This window comes from Rhinopithecus roxellana, chromosome 15, assembly GCF_007565055.1.
Source record: "Rhinopithecus roxellana isolate Shanxi Qingling chromosome 15, ASM756505v1, whole genome shotgun sequence".
Classification (NCBI taxonomy): domain Eukaryota; kingdom Metazoa; phylum Chordata; class Mammalia; order Primates; family Cercopithecidae; genus Rhinopithecus; species Rhinopithecus roxellana.
In genome coordinates, this window is record NC_044563.1 from 54,003,753 (window position 1) to 54,027,183 (window position 23,431).

Below are 23,431 nucleotides of genomic sequence, written 5' to 3' on the forward strand. Positions count from 1 at the left end.
TCCTGAACTCAGGTGATTCGCCCGCCTCGGCCTCCCAGTGTTGGGATTACAGGCGTGAGCACCGCGTCCGGCCAGAAACCATTTTTATCTATTTTCAAAAAAACAATAATAATAAAAATAAAAAAAGAAACTGAGGTTTAGAGAATTTGTCCAAGATCACACAGTAAAATAATGAGACAAGTCTAATTCCATTGCATGTGCCTCAGTCTTTACGAAATCTGCGACTTCGTTGGGACTACTGAATCAGAATCTGAATTTTAACATGAACCGTAGGTTATTTGTACATTAAGCGTTAGGACTAGCCTCTACCCTGCTTCCAGAATGGGTTCCGCTCAAGGAGGAGCTGAGCCAAGAGCCTCGCTCAGAGTTCTAAAAACAATGTTTCTCACCTCTGTATCTTTGCACATGCCATTCTCTAGCTGGATTTAATACTCCGGTGCAGGCATCCAGGTTAGGAGCCCCCGCAGTGCTCTATTGTACTTTTATCTACTGTAACTCTGGGGCAACAATCCTGGCTTCTCCACTAGTGCGTGCACGTCTCTAGCGTTTTTTTTTTTTTTCTCACCTAAGTATCCCCAATACTACACAGTGATGACCCAGACCAAACGACCACTCTTTCTATGCAAGTATGAACTAGACGATAAAACTTAAAAGTGGGTACAAAGGCCAATGCAAAAACCCTTCCTGCCCGGGGTGAAACGCGGCTGTAAAGAAAAAGTGGGCGGGAGGTTTAAATAGCTGAGCAGTCCTCTGACTGGCTGCGCGGCTCGCCGCATGCGCGCAGCTCGCAGGCTCCGCTTCAGAGGGCCTTCTCCGCATGCGCGGGATCCCGGATGTGGATCAAGTTGGTAGGAAGCGTGCGGTGCCGCTACAATGGCGGCGCTCACAATTGCCGCGGGTACTGGCAATTGGTTTTCGGCTTTGGCGCTCGGGGTGACTCTCCTCAAATGCCTTCTCATCCCCACCTAGTAAGGGACTCGCACGGCCAGGGGCTGGGCGGGGAGGCCCCGCGGTCGGTCAGGGCGGGAGAGAGAGGTATGGATATCCCTAGGTATAAAGAGAAGGAACTTCAGGTCGTGTTTGTCGCTATCCTGCCTTTGCTAAGCTTTCCGTTTCGCCGTTTGTTACTTGACTTAGCCTCAGCTGGCTAGGTTCAGACCTGGCGCTGTCGGATTTGGAACAAGTCACTTTAATGTTTCTGAACCTCAGGGTCCTCATCCTTAATATGCATTTAAGAGCCATTCAGCCAGTATTAACAGGTGCCTGAGGTGCCAGGTACCCTTCTAACTCCCGGGAGATGCGGTGGTGAGCAAGACATTACTGGTCCTTGCCCTTGAAGTTGGTGGGTGGAACTAGACAAACAGGAACGTTTCAGATTGTGATAAAGGAAATAGAGGGTTACTAAGTGGCTGGGCGCCACTCCTTTAGAAGGTGATGTTTGAGTTGAAATTCAAAAAATGAAAAAGAATAAGTGATGTGGAAAGCAGTTCAGGCATAGTAAAGAGTAAGTTCAATGGCCCTGTGGCAGGAAAGAAGTCAGAGCATTCTGGGAACACAAAGTGCCTCTTGTGGCTGCAGAGCATTGAGGAAGAGGAGTGGCACAGGGTGGGGTGCCCAGGGGACAGATAACACAGGGTTTCGAAGACCACAGTTAGACTGCTGTGTAAAAAATGGATGTAGGGCCAAGACTGAAAGCATGGAAACCAAGAAGCAACCATCAAATGGTGGTGTGTATACAGTAGGTACTCAATATTTGTTAATATTAGCTTCCACCCTCCCTTCATCCTTCCTCTTTTTACTTTTTCTCCCTCATCCTTTTCTCCTTTCCCTCCCACTTCCTAGTTTAGGGTTTGTTTTATTGGTATCCTTTGATTCAGGCTCTTGGTGATTTCTTGTTGAGTATGGGAGAGTCATATGTATTGAATGTAAGTCCATACTGATGTGTATATGTAATCATATAAGTGGAATGTGTATGTAGATTCAGTAAAATGATTAACTGTAGGTCTGTGCATTAAGAAGATATTTCTTGCTTTAGTTGCCTCAGGCTAGAAATGTATCCTCAGAGTTGTTTTTTTGTTTGTTTGTTAATTATTTTGTTTTTGAGACAGGCTTGTCCCACCTTGTCACCTAGGCTGGAGTGCAGTGGCACGATCTCAGCTTACTGCAACCTCTGCCTCCTGGGTTCAAATGATTCTCCTGCCTCAGCCTCCTGAGTACCTGGGATTACAGGCGTGCACCACTGCGCCAGGCTAATTTTTGTATTTTTAGTAGAGATGGGGTTTCACCATGATGGCCAGGGGCTGGTCTCAAACTCCTGACCTCAAGTGGTCCACCTGCCTCAGCCTCCCATAATGTTGGGATTACAGGCGTGAGCCACCATGCCTGGCCAGAGTTGTTATTTTGAATACTGCTCTTGGTCCAGTTTAAGAATGTATATAGCACTCACTTTGGCAGCACATGTACAGGAATACCTCATTTTTTGCACTTTGCTTTATTGCACTTCACAGATACTGCATTTTCACTTTTTTTTTTTTTTTTTACAAATTGAAGGCTGTGGTAACTCTCCATTGAGCAACTCTATCAACGCCATTTTTCTAACATCATGTGCTCATTTTGTGTCTGTGTAACATTTTGGTAAATCTTGAAATATTTCACACTTTTTCATTACTATTATATTTGTTATGATGATCTGTAATCAGTGATCTTTGATATTACTATTCTGATTGCTTTGGGGCAACACTATGGTGAATTTAATAAATGCTGTGTGTTCCGACTGCTCTAACAACCAGCTGCTCCACCATCTCTCTCCCTGTCCTCAGGCCTCCCTATTGACTGAGATACTAATAATAAAGTTAGGCCAATTAATAGCCCTACAGTGGCCTCTAAGTTTTCAAGTGAGAGGAAGAGTCACATATCTGTGACTTTAAATCAAAAGCTCGAAATGATTGAGCTTGATGAGGAAGGCATCCTGAAAGCCAAGACAGGCTGAAAGGCCCATTGTGCCAAACAGCCAAATTGTGAGTGCAGAGGAAAAGTTCTTGAAGGAAACTAAAAGTGCTACTCCAGTGAATACACAAGTGATAAGAAACTGAAACAATCTTGATGATATGGAGAACATTTTAGTGGTCTGGATAGATCAAACCAGCCATAACATTCCCTTAACCAAAACCTTATCCACATCAAGTCCCTAACGCTTCAATTCTTTGAAGCCTAAGGGAGGTAAGGAAGTTGCAGAAGAAAAGTTGGAAGCTAGCAGAGGTGGGTTCATGAGGTTTAAGAAAAGAAGCCATCGACTGGGCACGGTGGCTCATGCCTGTAATCTTAGCACTTTGGGAGGCCAAGATGGGCGGATCACCAGAGGACCAACATGGAGAAACCCTGTCTCTACTAAAAATACAAAATTAGCCGGGTGTGGTGGAGCATGCCTGTAATCCCAGCTACTCGGGAGGCTGAGGCAGGAGAATCACTTGAACCCGGAGGTTGCAGTGAGCTGAGATCGCACTATTGCACTCCAGCCTGGACAACAAGAGCGAAACTCCATCTCAAAAAAAAGAAAGAAAAGAAGCCATCTCCATAATAAAGTACAAGGTGAAGCAGCAAGTGTTGATGCAGAAGCTGCAGTAAGTTTTCTAGATCTAGCTAAGATCACTGATTAAGGTGGCTACACTAAACAATAGATTTTCAAGGTAGAAGAAACAGACTTACATTGGAAGATGCCATCTGGGACATCTAGTTGAAACCAGTTCTCATTTACTGTTCTGAAAATCTGATGGCCCTTAAGACTTACGCTAAATCTACTCTGCCTATGCACTATAAATGGAACCACAAAGCCCTGGATGGCAGCACATCTATTTACAGCATGGTTTACTGAATAAGCCCACTGTTGAGACCTACTGCTCAGAAACCATTTTTTTTTTTTTTCTAGAGACACGGTCTTGCTCTTATCTCCCAGGGTGAAGTACAGTGGCACCATCATGGCGCACTGCAGCCTTAATCTCCTGCGCTTGAGCAATCCTCCTCCCTCAGCCTCCTGAATAGCTGGAATGAAGACAGATGCCACCGTGCCCAGCTAATTTTTTTTCTCTATTTGTCTGTCATCTATCTATCTATGTGTGTGTGTTTTGGTTTGGTTTGTTTGTTGTTGTTGTTGTGTTCTTTTTGGTAGAGACAAGGTGTCACTGTGTTACCAGGCTGATCTCGAACTCCTGGGCTCAAGTGAGCCCTTCCAAAGTGCTGGGATTACAGACCTGAGCCACCTCATTGGTCAATATTTTTCCTTTTTCTTTTCTTTTTTGAGGCAGGATTTCACTTTGTCAGGCTGGAGTGCACTGGTGTGATCTCAGCTCACTGCTGCCTCTACCTCCTGGGCTCAAACAATCCTCCCATCTCGGCTTCCCAAGTAATTTGAACTACAGGTGCACACACTATGCCCAGCTAACTTTTTGTATTTTTTGCAGAGATGGGGCTTCACCAACTTCCCCAGGCTGGTCTCAAATTCCTGACCTCAAGTGATCCACCTGTCTTGGCCTCCCAAAGTGCTAGGATTACAGACATGAGCCACCACACCCAGCCATTATTTTTCTTTTTTTTTTTTCTTATTTATTTATTTTTGAGATGGAGTTTCGCTCTGTTTCCCACACTGGAGTGTAGTGGCACGATCTCAGCTCACTGCAACCTCAGCTTCCCGGGTTCAAGCAATTCTCCTGCCTCAGCCACCCAAGTAGCTGGGGTTACAGGTGCACACCATCATGCCCTGCTAATTTTTATATTTTTAGTAGAGATGGGGTTTTGCCATGTTGGCCAGGCTGGTCTTGAACTCCTGGCCTCAAGTGATCTGCTCTCTTTGACCTCCCAGAGTGCTGGGATTACAGGCATGAGCACCATGCCTGGCCTTTTTTTGAAATTTATTTTTGGAGAGATGGGGTCACTGCGTTGCCCAGGCCAGCCTGGAATTCCTAGGCTTAAGCGATCCTCCTACCTTTGCTTCCCAAAGTTCTGGGATTATAGACATGAGCCACTGTGCCCAGCCTTAATGTTGTTTTCATGCCTGCTGATGTAATATCTATTCTGCAGTCAGTTGACTAGTTGCTTTTTTTTTTTTTTTTTTTTTTTTTTTTGAAACAGGGTCTCACTCTGCCACTCAGGCTGGAGTGCAGTGGCATGATCTCAGCTCACTGCAACCTCCACCTTTTGGGCTCAAGCAATCCTCCTACCTCAGCCTACCAAGTAGCTGGGACTTAAGGTGTGTGCTACCATACCCTGCTGATTTTTGTATTTTTAGTAGAGATGGGTTTTCCCAATGTTGCCCAGGCTGTTCTTGAACTCCTGTGCTCAAGCGATCTGCCTGCCATGGCCTCCCAAAGTGCTGGGATTATAGGCATAAGCCACCATGCCCAATCAGTTTTGACTTTTAAGTCTTGTTATTTAAGAAATACATTTCATGGCCAGGTGCGGTGGCTCAAGCCTGTAATCCCAGCACTTTGGGAGGCCGAGACGGGCGGATCACGAGGTCAGGAGATCGAGACCATCTTGGCTAACCCGGTGAAACCCCGTCTCTACTAAAAAATACAAAAAACTAGCCGGGCGAGGTGGCGGGCGCCTGTAGTCCCAGCTACCCAGGAGGCTGAGGCAGGAGAATGACGTGAACCCGGGGAGGCGGAGCTTACAGTGAGCTGAGATCCGGCCACTGCACTCCGGCCTGGGCGACAGAGCGAGACTCCGTCTCAAAAAAAAAAAAAAAAAGAAAGAAATACATTTCATAAGGCTATATCTGCCATAGATAGTGATTCCTCTGATGGATCTGGGCAAAGTAAATTGAAACCTGGAAAGGATACACCATTCTAGATGCCATTAAGAACATTCATGATTCATGGGAGGAGGTTGAGATATCAACATTAACAAGAGTTTGGAAGAATTAGATTCCAACTCCAGTGGATGACTTTAAGGGGTTCACGACTTTGGTAGAAGAAGTAACTACAGATGTCATGGAAATAGCAAGAGAACTAGAAGTGGAGCCTGAGCGTGTGATTGAATGGCTGCATGATATGTCATGATAAAACTTGAGTGGATGAGGAGTTGCTTCTCATGAATGAGCAGAGAAAGTGGTTTCTTTTGAGATGCACTGTGCTAATGAAGATGCTGTGAATATTGTTGAAATGACAACAAAGGGTTTAGAATATTATATAAACTTAATAATCCGTGGCAGGGTTTAAGAAGAAGGATTGACTCCAATTTTGAAAGTTTTACTGTGGGTTAAATGCTATCAAACAGCAGTGCATACTAGAGGAATCTTTTGTGAAAGGAAGAGCCCATCAATGTGGCAAGCTTCATTGTTGTTTTAAGAAATTGCCACAGTCTTGCCAGGCACGGTGGCTCATGCCTGTAATTCCAGCATTTGGGGAGACCGAGGCGGGCAGGTCACCTGAGGTCAGGAGTTCAAGACCAGCCTGGCCAACATGGTGAAATCCTATCTCTACTAAATATACAAAAATTAGCCAGGTGTGGTGGTAGGCACCTGTAATCCCAGCCACTCAGGAGACTGAGGCAGGAGAATCACTTGAACCCAGGAGGCAGAAGTTACAGTGAGCCGAGATGATGCCATTGCACTCCAGCCTGGGTGACAAGAGTGAGACTCCATCTCAAAAAAAAAAAAAAAAACTGTTTGCCACAATCACCCCAGTCTTCAGCACCCATAACCCTGATCAATCAACAGCCATCAACATTGAGGCAAAACTCTCCATCAGCAAAAAGATTAGGACTTGCCAAAGGCGCAGATGATCATTAGCTTTGTTTTAGCAATAAAGTATTTTAAAATGAAGGTGTGCACTGTCTTTTTAGACATAATAATATTGCAGACTTTATAGTATAGTGTAAACATTTTTTTTTTGAGACGGAGTCTTGCTGTCGCCCAGGCTAGAGGGCAGTGGCATGATCTCAGCTCACTGCAAGCTCCGCCTCCCGGGTTTATGCCATTCTCCTGCCTCAGCCTCCCTAGTAGCTGGGACTGCAGGTGCCCGCCACCACACCCGACTAATTTTTTTTTGTATTTTTAGTAGAGATGGGGTTTCACTGTGTTAGCCAGGATGGTCTCGGTCTCCTGACCTCGTGATCCCACAACATCTCTAAGGTATGCCTGCACTAAAATTGAATGATACAGGAAGCTTAGCATGGTCCGTGTAGAAGGATAAGCAAATTTATGAAACACTTAATATATTTTAAAAAGAATGTTTTTAATTGTAGTTAATGCTCTGCTTCTCAAATCGGAAACTGCTGGGATGTGAGAGGGAAGCTATAGGGTAAATGCAGATATGTTCAACAAAACATTTGCTAACTGCTTTATTATGTGCCAGGTATTGTTGCTAGGCTAGAAGCCAGGACAAAATAGATATGATCCCTGGCCCCGTGAAGTGTGTAGTTCAGTAAGTATAACAGTACCAGAAACAAATCAATGCAAATATATAGTTAAATAACCACAATTTGGATTAAGTATTAGGAAGAAGAGGCTGGGCATGGTGACTCATGCCTGTAATACCAGCACTTTGGGAGGCCGAGGCGGGCGGATCATGAGGTCAGGAGAGCGAGACCATCCTGGCTAACACGGTGAAACCCCGTCTCTCTAAAAATACAAAAAATTAGCCAGGTGTGGTGGTGGCCGTGTGTAGTCCCAGCTACTCGGGAGGCTGAGACAGGAGAATGGTGTGAACCCGGGAGGCGGAGCTTTCAGTGAGCCAAGATCGTGCCAATGCACTCCATCCAGCCTGGGTGACAGCGCAAGACTCCGTCAAAAAAAAAAAAAAAGGAAGAAGAAGGACAACAGGATCCTATTGGGACCAAGAAGGAAGACATACTTTCGATTAGGTGTCAGAGAATGTCTCTGAGGAACTGAATTAACTGGAGGCCTAAAGTATGAATGAGAGGGCCATCCATGCAGAGTTTGTGGTGTGTGCACGTGTGTAGAACTTACCCGAAAGAGCACACTATAAATATAGGCCCTGTGGTGTGAAAGTATTGGCCTATTTGGGCAACTGTGATAAGGCCAGTGTAGTTGGCATGGAATAAGCAACAGAGACAGAAACATGCACAGTGAAATTGGAAAGATAGGCACCAAATCATGCCGGATCTTAAAAAGCCAGGATGAAAAATTTAGATTTTGATTGTATAAACTCAGTGGAAATGATTTGCATTTATAAAATATTTTTTGACTGCCATATAAATGATTGGAGGAGGCAGGAGAGTCACGAAGGCTAGGTGCCCTTTGAGAAAGTCTACATGAGAGAAGATGCTGACTTGAATTGGAGTGGTGGCATTAGAGATAGAAAAAAACAAAGATTTATTTTGCCTTGAGGTTAGGAAGGATTTGCAGAGAAAATAACAACTAACTTGGGAAGTATTTGGTGGTTTCAGAGCCATAGCTAGGGAGTCAGACAGCCCTGGTTAGAATCTGGCTCTGCTACATACTGGCTAAATGACAGGGCAAGCTGCTTCTCTAAGCCACTGGTGAAATGGTAAGAGTTAAAGAACCTACCTCAAATGGAGTGTTGCAGGCAGAGGGAAAAGGTGAATGTAGAGTAAGACAAAAACAAGTGAGAGGATAGTGAGAAATGGGCTGAAAAGGTGAATAAGCGAGATCCAAAAAGATCTTTTAGGCTATGTTAAGTACTTTAGATTTTATCTGGAGGGCAGAGGTCAATTAAAAGGGAAATATGACATTCGTGATTTAGAAATACTATTTTGACTGCAGTGTGAAAGCTAGATTAATGAAGGGCCTGAGTGAAGATGCGGAGTTCCATTTAAGAAGCTATCATAGGACAAGTAAGAGATGGTAGGTTTTTGTTTGTTTTAATTTTTAGAGACAGGGATGGGTGCAGTGGCTCACACCTGTAATCCCAGCACTGTGGAAGGCCAAGGCAGGCAGATTGCTTGAGCTCAGGAGTTTGAGACCAGCATGGGCAACATAGTGAAACCCCATCTCTACAAAAAAAATACAAAGAATTAGCTGGAGATGGTGGTCAAAAATTTTAGAGACAGGGTCTAACTCTGTTACTCAGGCTAGAGTACAGTGGCACGATCATAGCTCACTGCAGCCTCAAATTCCTGGGCTCAAGCCATCCTCTGGCTTCAGCCTCCTGAGTAGCTGGGACTACAGGTGCACACCACCATACCAGCTAATCATTAAGTTTTTTGTAGAGATGGGGATCTCATTATGTTGCCCAGGCTGGTCTTGAACTTCCAACCTCAAGCTATCCTCCCACCATGGCCTCCCAAAATACTGGGATTATAGGCATGAACCACTGTGCTCAGCTGATGGTAGATTTTTTTAATGCAATTAAAAAAATAGTTGTTTGCTATTTATCATTATGTCTCTAGTCTTAGTTTTGCTTTTTTTTTCAAGTGTCATTTCAGCAATTAAGATTACTTTTACAGATGGGTGCAGTGGCTCACACCTGTAATCCCAGCACTCCAACAAAAGTGAAGCTCCAACAGTTTTGAATAGGAAACAACAAAATAACTAAAGTAACCAAAAAAGAGACTGAAAAAAATCTATATAGTACAACTATATAGGAAAAGAAAGTGTCCCCAAACTCACTCAGATGTTGTAAGTGCTACTCCAAAGAGAGTAAAAACGACATATTTATAAAACAAGAACAGATGCTATGAAACAGGAATTATCAGAGAAACTGTAGTTAATAGAAAATGTTATTGCCAAAATTAAGGACAAATTGAGTAAATCTTTCAAAAATATGAGAGAAAAGATAAAAATTATAAGTTCAATCTAGGGTATCTAGCATCCATCTAAAGTTTCAGGAAAAAAACACAGGGGAGGAGATGAGCAAATAATAAATTTCCCAGAGCTAAAGGCACTACATACTCAGCATAATTAATGAAAAAAGACCCTCACGAAGACATTAATCACTAGACATTTCATACTGCTATGGATGAAAAGGAGAAACAGGAAACTTCCAGAGATGAAGGGAAAACCATAAAGGAAAGAGACTTAACCAACATCAGCATTTTATACTAAAAACCAATGGAATAAGCTTGCAAAGATCAGTGGAAACAAATTTCAACCTACAATTCCATACAAAATCCAGTATAAAATACCAGAAGTGCAAATCATAAATGTACAGCTCACTGAATTTTTGCAAAGTGAATACATCTGTAAATAGTGTACAGATCAATAAGCAGAATATTATCCCTCGTGTGTCTTTCTAGCCACTCCCTGCAACCCCACCCCACCAAGGGTATTGATATTCTCACCTTTTTTCTTTTTGAGACCAGGCCTTGCTCTGTCTCCCATGGCTCCAAACTTGGCTCACTGTAGCCTCAGCCTCTTGGCCTCGAGGAGTCCTCCTACCTCAGCCTCTTGAGTAGCTGGGACTACAGGGGTGTGCCGCCTTGCCTAGCTAATTTTTAAATTTTTTGTAGATATGGGGTCTCACTGTGTTACCAGGCTGGTCTCGAACTCCTGAGCTCAAGTGATCCACCCGCCTTGGCCTCCCAAAGTATTGGGATTACAGGTGTGAGCCATCTTGCCTGGCCTCTGATGTTGACTTTTAACTGCATAGGTTAAATTTTGCCTGTTTTTGAATTTTTGTTTGGGTTTTTTGGTTTGTTTTTGAATTTTATACAAATGTAATCATACAACCTGTTCTCTTGAGTCTGGCTTTCACTCAACATTAAGTTTGTGCATTGTTGTGTAATTATAGTTTTTTCATTCTTTTTTTTTTGAGACGGAGTCTCGCTCTGTCGCCCAGGCTGGAGTGCAGTGGCCGGATCTCAGCTCACTGCAAGCTCCGCCTCCCGGGTTTACGCCATTCTCCTGCCTCAGCCTCCCGAGTAGCTGGGACTACAGGCGCCCGCCACCTTGCCCGGCTAGTTTTTTGTATGTTTTAGTAGAGATGGGGTTTCACTGTGTTAGCCAAGATGGTCTCAATCTCCTGACCTCGTGATCCGCCCGTCTCGGCCTCCCAAAGTGCTGGGATTACAGGCTTGCGCCACCGCGCCCGGCCATAGTTTTTTCATTCTTATCAGTAGATATCACTGGTTCTCAAACTTTTTAGTCAGAATCACTTCTTAAAAATAATTGAGGGTCACAAAGAGCTATATGTTTATGTGGGCTGTATAATAGATAATTACCATTTTACAAGTTAAATTGTTCAAGCACAAGAATATACAAGCACAAATGTCACTGGCCATCAGAGTGATGACGTCATATTATGTAGCCTCTAGAACATCACTGTATACTTGTGAGAGAATGAGTGAAAGTAGGACAAATCACATCTGAATATTATTATGAAAATAGTACATATTTCAAACTCCCTGAAAGGGTCTCCCTGCGAATTCCTGAATCACACTTTGAGAACTGCTGCCTTACAGTATTCCATTGTGTGAAAACACCACAATTTATTTAGCCATTCTGCTGTTTGTGGACATTTGAATTATCTCCACTTTTTGCCTGTTGCAAATAGTTTTACTTTGAACATTCCTTTTTTTTTTTTTTTTGAGACAGAATCTCGCTCTGTCGCCCAGACTGGAGTACAGTGGTGCGATCTAAGCTCACTGCAAGCTCCCCTCCCGGCTTCATGCCATTCTCCTGCCTCAGCCTCCCAAGTAGCTGGGACTACACGTGTCCGCCACCACGCCCGGGTAATTTTTGTATTTTTAGTAGAGACGGGGTTTCACCATGTTAGCCAGGATGGTCTCAATCTCCTGACCTCATGATCTGCCCGCCTCGAACTGCCAAAGTGCTGGGATTATAGGCGTGAGCCACTGCGCCTGGCCCCATTTTGCACATTCTTATAGTATATGTCTTTTAGTGAACATACTATGCATTTCTGTTGGGTATACATACTTAGACTTGAGATTGATGGGTCATCAATTCAGTTTTGATTGGAGATTTTGAAAAATCTATAGGAAATGCAAGTGAGATTGTTAACAGGAAATTGGAGGTGTCTGTCTCTACAACTTAGGAAAGAAGCCAATATTGCATATTGAAATTTGGGAGTAGGCCGGGCGTGGTGGCTCCTGCCTGTAATCCCAGCACTTTGGGAGGCCGAGGCTGGCTGATCACGAGGTCAGGAGATCGAGACCATCCTGGCCAACATGGTGAAACCCCATCTCTACTAAAATACAAAAAAAAAAATTAGCCAGGCGTGGTGCCCTGTGCTTGTAGTCCCAGCTACTCAGGAGGCTGAGGCAGGGGAGTCGCTTGAACCGGAGAGATGGAGGTTGCAGTGAGCTAAGATCACGCTACTGTACTGCAGCCTGGCGACGGAGTGAGACTCGGTCTCAAAAAAAAAAAAAAAAAATTGGGGAGTCATCATTATACAATTGACAATGGAACCAGAAAGTTTGCATAAGATTGTCTAGAGCAGAATAAGTTGCGTAAAAAGGGGACCAAGAACTGAACCTAGGGGAATATCAACATGTCCCTGGTGAATATAGGAAGGGAAAACCATGATTGAGACAGAAGGGGTTAGCTGGAGGTAGGAGAAAGTTGTCATTGTGGAAAGGTTGTGTAAAACATTGGAAAGCGTAAATTGGGCTTTGCTGTGGAACTCATTGTTGACTTTGGTGAGGGGATATTCAGCAAGAACGTGTTGAGCCTGTCCATGTGTCAGGTGCTGTTCTAAATGTGGAGGGGCAGTACGGCAGTGGACAAAAAGGAAAACATTTTTACTGAAGATGGGTGATCCTTAGATCTATATAGTGACGGGCAGAGGGAGAATTTGGAGAAATGGGAAAGGCAAGGCAAGGATCTTTTCCCACCTTCTCTGTCAGATGAACTCCTACTCAAACTTACGTGTTGGTATACAGGTAACGAATTTTGTTAGAATTATTTGTGAGCAAGAGGAAGTCACTTCTGAGCAAAGGCCTGAGGGCCGCCTGTAAGAAAAAGGTTGGGCTAGATGAGGGGCAGTGGCTCACGCCTGTAATCCCAGCACTTTGGGAGACTGAGGCAGGTGGATCACCTGAGGTCAGGAGTTTGAGACCAGCCTGGCCAACATGACGAAACCCCATCTCTACTAAAAATTAGCCAGGATTGGTGGTACACACCTGTAGTCTCAGCTGCTTGGGAGGCTGAGACAGAAGACTTGCGTGAACCCAGGAGGCGGTGGTTGCAGTGAGCTGAGACGGGCCCACTACACTCCAACCTGGGTGACAGAAGGAGACTCTGTTTCAAAAAAGAAAAAGAAAAAGTCTGGGCTTCTTGTCAGCCCTTTAGATAGTTCTGAAACCCTTTTCACTGACTTGTAGATTGCTCAACAACTTTCCAGAAGATCTGACTTCCAGATAAGTGAAGTTAAGGATTATGTAATGTAATACGTAACACAAATAGAGTGTCTCTATAGGACAGTGAACTGTGACTACTTAGGGAATGTCAGTCCATTTAAAAGCATAGCTATGGGAATTAGAAATGGATAAATATTGCAAAATCTCATTTTATTCATCTAATTGTTTTGAGTAGCCATTCCACAGATTTTGAAGTACACCGCAACTGGCTTGCTATCACTCACAGTTTGCCAATATCACAGTGGTATTATGAGGTAAGTTTTAATTTTCACTTTTTTTTTAAGATTCATATATAAACTAGGTAAATATTACTGATATTAAAAATGTTTTCTGGCTGCGTACAGTGGCTCAAACTTGTAATCCCAGCACTTTGGGAGGCCGAGGTGGGTGGATCATGAGGTCAGGGGTTTGAGACCAGCTGGCCAACACAGTGAAACCCCGTTTCTACTAAAAATACAAAAATTAGCTGGGCGTGGTGGTGGGTGCCTGTAATCCCAGCTACTCAGGAGGCTGAGGCAGGAGAATCGCTTGAACCTGGGAGGCGGAGGTTGCATTGAGCCGAAATCATGCCACTGCACTCCAGCGTGGGTGACAGAGTTAGATTCCGTCTCAAAAAAAAAAAAAAGTTTTTTCTGCAACCATAGATCTAATTAATCTTTATAAAAATTGTGATCTCTTCTCAGTTCTGTCCTCTTGCACTACTAGTGAATCCCCTTACTTCAAAATGAGTTTCTCAGTCTATAAATTGGGAGGTATAGTATCTACCACACTTTTTGAAAGAACAATGGACTGGGAAATAGGAAGAATTGGATTCTTAGGCCTGGCTCTGCCACTATCTAGTTACACAGAGAAAAGATACTTCATGTCTCTGGGCCTTAGTGTCTCATCTGGCACATGAGGATTTGGAGTGAATTATTTCTAAGATCCTGTCTGTTGCTAATGTTTTGTGATTTTATGAGGAAAGGAATAATCAAATGTGATGTGTAGACATCAGGTAATATACAATTCATATATATGTATTATATATGAATATATTATTTATAAAACTACACCTGTATTTTTATTTCTTTTTCTTTTCCTTTTTTTTCTTTTCTTTTTTTTGAGACAGAGTCTCGCTCTGTCACCCAGGCTGGAGTACAGTGGCACAATCTCAACTCACTGCAACCTCCGCCTCCCGGATTCAAGCGATTCTCCTGCCTCAGCCTCCCAAATAGCTGGGACTACAGGCGCCCACCACCACGCCTCAGCTAATTTTTATATTTTTAGTAGAGATGGGGTTTCACCATGTTGGCCAGGCTGGTCTCGAACTCCGGACCTCAGGTGAGCCACCCACCTTGGCCTCCCAAAGTGCTGGGATTACAGGCGTGAGCCACTGCACCCAGCTTGTATTTTTGTTTCTGGTAAGAATTACTAAACTGTGTGTAATACTTTATGAAAAAGAGACATCACCAGAAATTTCCTGATCAAAAGCAGTACTCTGCTGACAGGGAGTTGGTTTTTTGTTTGTTTGTTTTCTTTTGAGATGAAGTCTCACTCTCACCCAGGCTGGAGTGAAATGGCACGATCTCAGCTCACTGCGACCTCTGCCTCCTGGGTTCAAGCGATTCTCCTGCCTTAGCCTCCTGAGTAGCTGGGATTACAGGCACCCACGACCACACCCAGCTAATTATTATTATTATTATTTTGTATTTTTAGTAGAGACAGGGTTTCACTGTGTTGGTCAAGCTGGTTTTGAACTTCTGACTTCAGGTGATCCACCTGCCTTTTCCTTCCGAAGTGCTGAGATTACAGGTGTGAGCCGCTGTGCCCGGCCCACGGAGTTTTTTTTAAGGCAAATTTTGTGCGAGTTTTCTGTGAGTTTCAATACCATATATACAGTATTTTATATGTACATATAAAATGGAATAGCATAACCCATGAGGTAGATCCTACTATCCTTGTTGTATAGGTGCGAAAACTGAGACTCAGGCCGGGCACAGTGGCTCACTCCTGTAATCCCAGCACTTAGGGAGGCCAAGGCAGGTGGATCACGAAGTCAGGAGATTGAGACCATCCTGGCTAACATGGTGAAACCCTGTCTCTACTAAAACTACAAAAAGTTGGCCGAGCATAGCGGCGGGTGCCTGTTTTCCCAGCTACTCCAGAGGCTGAGGCAGGCGAATGGCTCGAACCCGGGAGGTGGAGCTTGCAGTGAGCCAAGATCGTGCCACTGCACTCCAGCCTGGGCAACAGAGCAAGACTCTGTCTCAAAAAAAAAAAAAAAGAAAACTGAGACTTACATAAATCTAACAAAATATACGATTCTAAAGCTTGTATATTTTCATATGATTTCTGTTTTCATTTACTTATTAGCAACTGTTCATTTAGCTAATGGTTATTTGATCCCAAACAATATGTCAGGCACTTACTAAATGCTGAGGATACAAAATGAAAAGGATAGTTTCTATTCTCCAGGATCATATAACTTAGTGAAACAAAATATAATAGCATTTGTGTACCATTTTGTTGTTTATAAATATGTTTCATATGTATTATCTCATTTAATCTTCATAATACCTCATTTTACAAATAGGGAAATTGTGTCTCTAAGGCAGAATTTGAACCTAAGTTAGTGAATTATTTGTTATTTAGATGAGTAGAACTATGTCATAACCAAGTTTGTCAACTCCAGGTTTCAAATTAATTTCCTTTAAGTATAGTTGACTCTATTTAAGGAAATTGAAGACCATGTTAAATAATTTAGAAGACAGGTTTTAGTGTTCTGTTCAGTCTTACATAGGAATTGTTCTGTTAATTTAGGGCACATTTTAAGTGCAACTGCATTTCACTGTGGTTTTTTTTTTTTTTTTTTTAATTAAAAATAGAGACAGGGTTTCACCATGTTGCCCAGACTGGTCTTGAACTCCTGGACTCAAGTGATCCGCCTGCCTAGTCCTCCCAAAGTGCTGGGATTATAGGCATGAGCTACCACGCCCAGCCTCATTGTGCTGTTTTAAAGACCAGAGAATGAAAAATTTTAAATCTTTGCACCATCCTTGTTTATTCAGTTACTTAGGATATGTTTGGTCTTCTTTTTTTATCACAGGCAACTTCAGAGTGGACATTGGATTACCCCCCTTTCTTTGCATGGTTTGAGTATATCCTGTCACATGTCGCCAAATATTTTGATCAAGAGATGCTGAATGTTCGTAATTTGAATTACTCCAGCTCAAGGACCTTACTTTTCCAGAGATTTTCCGTCATCTTTATGGATGTACTCTTTGTGTATGCTGTCCATGAGTAAGTCTGGAGCATGTCATTTTGTATGGAAGATATTGAAGAAATACTACAGTGTTAAGTAGTATTAACTTATTCCTGATTTAGGAGGAGCAAAGTTTATATGATAGCAAATGCTAGAACATTGAAAAATTGTATTGTGCTTTAAACTACATGTTTAAATCTCTCTAGCTGAATCTTGTGGAAGAAATGGGGATAAGGTGGAGTTACAAGGCAGAGGTGGAACAAGAGATTATGAATGTTGTGAAAAGAAGTAGTCCCAAGTATAGTTCTAGGGCCATTTCTCCCACCCAGAATAGCTCCATATGTTTTTCTTTGCTTCCTTGCAGCAGGCCCCCAGAGGCTTCCGTCACCTACATTATCTTGGGGGATGCACACGGTACATGCACAGTAGCGCACACGTATGCATTGTGCTAACCACCAAAGCCTTCCTTTCCGGAGCTTTCATTCTAGTAAATGCAAGAAATTTCACTGAGTGCTTTTAGTTGTTTCTGTATGCTTTCCTTCATGAAGACTCTTTATTATTTTCAATTATGCTTATGTTTTAAATTTTTATGTTTTATAACTTCTACTTATAAGTTAATTTTAAGTATTGAATACACATATATAGAATGTCTTGCACAGTGACTTCCAAGTACTAAGTTTCAGTTTCAGTTAATGTCAGTTTCCATTCTTTCCTAATTTTTTTTTTTTTTTTTCCCAAGATGGAATCTTGCTCTGTCACCCAGGCTGGAGTGCTGTGGCACGATCTTGGCTCACTATAAAACTCCGCCTTCTGGGTTCAAGCAATTCTCTTGCCTCAGCCTCCTGAGTAGCTGGGATTACAGGTGCACACCACCATGGCCGGCTAATTTTTGTATTTTTAGTAGAGACAGGGTTTCCCCATGTTGGCCAGGCTGGTCTTGAACTCCTGACTTCGTGATCCACCCACCTCAGCCTCCCAAAGTGCTGGGATTACAGGCATGAGCTACTGTGCCGGTCTCATTCTTTCCTAACTCTTAAGCTTGCTGATGTGATTGTGACAGAACAGTGACTAGTGTTCATTTAATGACCCTTGTCATAAATGGATCGTTTCTGTTTGTGAGGCCCTCTACACTGAACCCTTGCCCCAGTCAGTAAAGAGTCCCTTGGGAATGTCTTAACCCTTGCACATTCTCATTGAATAATCCCGTTTGAAATCCTTCCTTTCAATCTGTTTATGACCTGGCAAGAGTTGAAAGGGAAAGTAATTTTTAGTATACTCTTTTTAACTCAAAATGTTTGAATTCAAGCTTCCAGGGAAAGAGTATACCAGCACAAAGGGAGAGAAAATAGAATTCATTTCCATCTGCAAAGTAGAGGGAATAGTTAAAAAGGTTGTTGAAAGGCCAGGCATAGTGGCTTATGCCTGTAACCCCAGCACTTTGGGAGGCCAAGGCTAGTGTATTGCTTGAGCTCAGGAGTTTGAGACCAGCCTGGGTACCACGGTGAAACCCTGCCTCTACTAAAAATACAAAAATTAGCCGGCTCTGGTTGCCAGGAACTGTTGTCCCAGCTACTTGGGAGGCTGAGGCAGAGGATCTCTTGAACCTGAGAGGTCAAGGCTGCGGTGAGCTGTGATTATGCCACTGCACTCCATCCTGGGCAGTAGGCTGAGACCCTGTCTAAAAAAAAAAAAAAAAAAAATTGAAATCTGTGTGTCAGTTCCCAGAACCAAGCATGATATACAGATTATTAACTTACTGAATTTTCTCAATGACCCTGTAAGTTTATTGCCTCTTCATGAGGGAACTGAGGCTCCATACGGGAAAAGGAGGATACCTTTGCTAGTCCCCCTTTAATTGCATCTATTATTTGTTTTAGGTTTATAATGTTAGAATTTGCCACTATTCAAATGTAACACATTTTAAATATCGTCTTTTTATAGAATAATACATCCCCATTGTGAAAACTTTGGAAAAGCACACACACGCAAAGTAAAAATGATTCATACTCCCCCACCTGTACTAACCACTATTAACATTTTGGTGTATGTTAGTTTAGTCTCTTTTCTGTGTTCGAATATAATTTTCATAAAATAAAAATAGGATCTTACTGTTTTGTCACCTGCTGTTGTCACTTAGTAATATATCTCAACATTTAAATGACATGCATTTTTACATAAGGGTTTTTAAATTATCATTTGGACCGTCAGGAGCTGCACATTTGCAGTTCTGTTCTTAATTTGGCTGGTATTATGATACATAATTTAGAGTGCTAAATCAGCCTGGTCTGCAGTTTCTACTCTTAAGGACTGAAATAATATATGCTCTCTCAATTTTCAAAATCCTTACTTTGGGGTTTACGTGACTTTTTATTTTTAATTTTATTAAATGAAGACTTTGTTTTAGATCAGCATAGCTTAGAAAAAGACATGGAATAGGCCCTGAGGTCCTTGTTTGTGCTACCCCCCCTTTTTTTTTTCCAGTGACAAGGTCTTACTATATCTCCCAGGCTGGCCTCAGACTCCCAAGCTCAAGTGGTCCTCTCACTTCATCTTCCTGAGTAGCCAGGCACCTGCCACCCTGCTCAGCTTGCTGTGACCTTTTTAAGAAATCAAGAATGGCATGGACTTTGGGATGCCAGGGCAGGAGGATCGCTCGAGCCCAGGAGTTCAAGATCAGCCTGGGCAACATAGTGATACCCCATCCCTTCCAAAAAAAGAAAAAGAAAAATTGGAAGAAAAAAAAAAAAAAAAAAAAAGAATGGCATGTAATTTGCCAGGAATGACTAATGTATCATAGCTTACTCTGCAGCAGTGATGTTCCAATGGAGAGCAAAGTTGTTTGTGTCTTTCCTAATGTCTCACTGTAGGTGCTGTAAATGCATTGACGGAAAAAAAGTGGGTAAAGAACTTACAGAAAAGCCAAAATTTATTCTATCGGTATTACTTCTGTGGAACTTTGGGTTATTAATTGTGGATCGTATCCTTGATATTCTATGTACTATTCCCTTACTTATTCTGATATATACTAATATAAGATTAATGTTTTCTGTAATAATGATTGGAGATGTGAGCTGCTTCTGAAAATGGGTGTGGGGTGGGTTAGTAGGCTCACTTAACTGTGTGGTCTCTGCCCAACTTCACTGGACTCTGAGGTTAGAGTATTTCATTTCTGAAAAATTAGTGGGATATGTGAGAACCAGCTAAATCATCAATAAAACAATGTACTGAGATTGTGAACTATTTTTAGATTAATCTGATATGTATATTAAATAGTTTTATAACATGTTATTCCAAATACCTTTAATTGGAAAAGGCATATCACAGTGTGCATGTGGGAATGGTCAGGCATTCGTGCTTTTCTACCATCTTGGCTTACCACATATTAAAAGGCAAATTTTTAAATTCAAGGCTTCTGAATGTAATTAAAATCCTCATAATGGATGCTGATAGTTGCAATTTTCATAAAGGTAGCCTGGTGTGGAGGAAAGCACCCAGACTCTGGTTTCAATGTAACCTGAACTCAAATCTTAGTTGCCATTAGCAGCTTTAGGACCATGAGTGGATGAATGTCTCTGAGGCTTAATCTCTTAATCTCTAAAGTATCTCTAAAGAGGATAATTCTAAATACCTCACAGGTTCATTGTGAGGCTTAATACATAAGATGGTATATGTCCTATAAACGATGCAATGCTGCATGCAGGTGGCCTTACTAGCAGTTAGGCCCCTTCCCTTCTCATCCCTAATTGTAAAAAACAAATAAAAAAACGTCTTGCCTCTTAGCTGTGGGGCCTTTAAGGTAGAAAAGGTAGGAAAAACCTGGGAAAGTTTTGTTTTTCTTCTTAAACATAAATTTCTTTTTAAATGAAAAAAATGTGTATATTTTAAATCATCATCTAGTCTAAGATATCATTAAACATAAGTTTCTTTCCTTTTTTTTTTTTTTCTGAGACAGTCTTGCTCTGTCACCCAGACTGGAGTGCAGTGGCACAATCTCAGCTCACTGCAATGTCCGCCTCCTGTGTTCAAGTGATTCTTGTGCTTCAGCCTCCCAAGTGGCTGGGACTACAGTTGTGTGCCACAACATCTAAGTTTTGTATTTTTGGTAGAGATGGGGGTTTGCCATGTTATCCAGGCTGGTCTTGAATGCCTGCTCTCACGTGATCTACCCATGTCAGCCTCCCAAAGTGCTGGGATTGCAGGTGTGAGCCACCACGCTTCCAAATGTAAGTTTCAACTGAAGATTTGACTATGGTGTTTGCTTTGGCAAAATGGGAATGATACAGAGATTAGCAAAACTAAAAATATGTATTTAGGCCGGGTGCAGTGGCTCATGCCTGTAATACCAGCACTTTGGGAGGCCAAGGTGGAGGGATCACAAGGCCAGGAGTTCGAGACCAGCCTGGCCAACATAGTGAAAGCCCGTCTCTACTAAAAATACAAAAAAATTAGCCAGGTGTGGTGGTATGCGCCTGTAGTCCCAGCTACTCAGGAGGCTGAGGCAGGAGAATCGCTTGAACCCAGGAGGAGACGGAGACTGCAGTGAGCCGAGACTGCGCCATTGCACTCCAGCCTGGGTGACAGTGAGACTCCATCTCAAAAAAAAAAAATGTATTTAAAAAAAAATTTGACTCTGTTTATAGAAAACTTATTTATGAGCAGTCCACATTAGTAGTAGTATTTTTTTGTCTTTAATTTTGCTGTTAAAGCATTTGGAATTTCTATACTCCATCAGCTGGTATAGTTCATTATGAATTTGGTATCCTCTGTTGTCTTTCCTTGACCTAAGTCCAGATATTCATTTTCAGTACAATGGCTTTTTATTTGGATTAATGCTACTCTCCATTGCACGATTATTTCAGGTAAACATAATTGTTAAATTAGATTTTTTCTCTTTTAGATAAGTTTTTAGATTGTAAAAGGAACAGTGTAGTGGGTGATGGGTAAATTTATTTGACTGTTTTGAGTTGCCAAGTGCTATAGACACTTTTATTGGGTATTTCTTACAAATTCCATCTTCACTTTTGACTGTGATTTTCTTCATTTAACAGATGAGAAAATTTTACTCCAAAAACTTATTAGCATGTGGCAGGCCTGAATTAAATTGAGTTTTTGTTTGTGTTTTGAGACAGTCCCACTCTGTCGTCCAGACTGGAGTACAGTGGCGCAATCTTAGCTCACTGCAACCTCTGTCTCTTGGGTTCAAGCCTCATGAGTAGCTGGGATTACAGGTGCGCACTACCACACCTGGCTAATTTTTGTATTTTTAGTAGAGACAGGGTCTCGCCATGTTGGCTCGAACTGCTGACCTCAAGTGATCCTCCTGCCTCGGCCTCCCATAGTGCTGGGATTACAGGCATGAGCCCCTGCCCTAAATTACATTTTCTTTCTTGTCTTTTTTTTTTTTTTTTTTTTTTTTTTGAGACTGAGTCTCACTCTATCGCCCAGGCTGGAGTGCGGTGGCGCGATCTCGGGTCACTGCAACCTCTGCCTCCCAGGTTCAAGCGATTCTTGTTCCTCAGCCTCCAAGTAGCTGGAATTACAGGCACCCATCACCATGCCCGGCTAATTTTTGTATTTTTAGCAGAGATGGGGTTTCACCATGTTGACCAGGCTGGTCTCAAACTCCTGACCTCAAGTGATCTGCCCGCCTCAGCCTCCCAAAGTGCTGGGATTGCAGGCATGAGCCACCATGCCCGGCCCCTAAATTACATTTTCTTTGTCTGGTTGGGATCATTTATGTATGAATGAAATCTCTAGCAGCAGTCTTTACAATATAATAACTATGATGGTGGTACTTTACTATCAGCAGCATTAAGATTAATGTAATAGAAGGGGATTTGGAATCAGAAGAACTGTGTGTAATCCTGACTAATGTTAATGAGCTATGCAACTCAGGGCTTACTCGAATACATGGCTACTTAAGATTACATACATTCCATATGTCTTTTTTTTTCCAACGTCTTGCTCTGTCACCCAGGCTGGAGTGCAGTGGCGCTATCATGGCTCACTGCCTCCTCAAACTCCTGGGCTCAAGCAGTCCTCTCACCTTAGCCTCTTGAGTAGCTAAAACTACAGGTGCACGCCACCATACATGGCTAATTTTTTTTTTTTTTTTTTTTTTTTTTTTTTGGTAGAGAAGGGGGTTTCACTATCCAGGCTGGTCTTAAACTGCTGACCACAAGTGATCCTCCCACTCTGGCCTCCCAAAGTGCTGGGATTACAGGCAGGTCTTGAACTCCTGGCCTTGAACAATCCTCCTACCTCTGCTTCCTGAGTCTCTGAGATTACATATGTGTGCCACCACACCTGGCTTACATATATCTTATTGAGTAAATTTTAGAACCATTCTGTGAAGTTGTTAGAATTATTATTCCTCCTATAGAGGAGGAAATCAGAAATTCAGATTTCGGGGCCATCCCTTTGTACATGGAATCAAAGTCTTTGGGAATGGGGCTTAAGAATCTCTAAGGAATTTTGATACACCGTCAGGCTTGGGAACTATTAACTGAAGGCAAGTTATTTAACCCTCCTAGCTTCATTTTCTCCATAAAATGAAATTTACCGTACATTCTTAGTTGTAAAATGGGACTACTTACTTCACAGGGACATTGGAAAGATCAAATTTGATAATCTAAAGTTCTTTGTCAACTATAAATGTCTGGATAAACTTTTCTCTTTGAACCATAAAAAGCCATATAACAATTAGAATATAATTGGTGTTCAGTGAATATTTGTTGGTTGCTTGTTGAACAAATAAAATTTGACTATGGAATCAGCTAGACCTTACCCAGATCTTTAAAAAGTTATAAAATTGAAGAGAGACCTGGAAGCATTCCCACTCTTTTTTGTTATTACTCCTAAAGCTACCTATTCTAGACCGTACCTGATGAGAGAAGG

At 42.3% G+C, this 23,431-nt stretch overlaps 1 protein-coding gene across 2 annotated transcripts in view; it reads left to right on the plus strand.

Moving 5' to 3' along the window:
* The first annotated feature begins 801 nt into the window (after window positions 1–801).
* ALG8 (ALG8 alpha-1,3-glucosyltransferase) overlaps window positions 802–23,431 on the plus strand; it is a 38,033-nt gene continuing 15,403 nt past the window's right edge. The window contains exons 1-5 of one of the 2 annotated variants that reach the window (XM_010365770.2): window positions 802–968; window positions 13,469–13,547; window positions 16,379–16,572; window positions 19,402–19,511; window positions 21,326–21,393. In XM_010365770.2, coding sequence (XP_010364072.2) covers window positions 874–968; window positions 13,469–13,547; window positions 16,379–16,572; window positions 19,402–19,511; window positions 21,326–21,393 — 546 coding nt within the window. In that variant the 5' untranslated portion in view covers window positions 802–873. Of the gene's footprint in view, window positions 969–1,049; window positions 1,739–13,468; window positions 13,548–16,378; window positions 16,573–19,401; window positions 19,512–21,325; window positions 21,394–23,431 lie in introns of those variants that run through there. The other variant, XM_030918411.1, reaches the window with a different exon arrangement.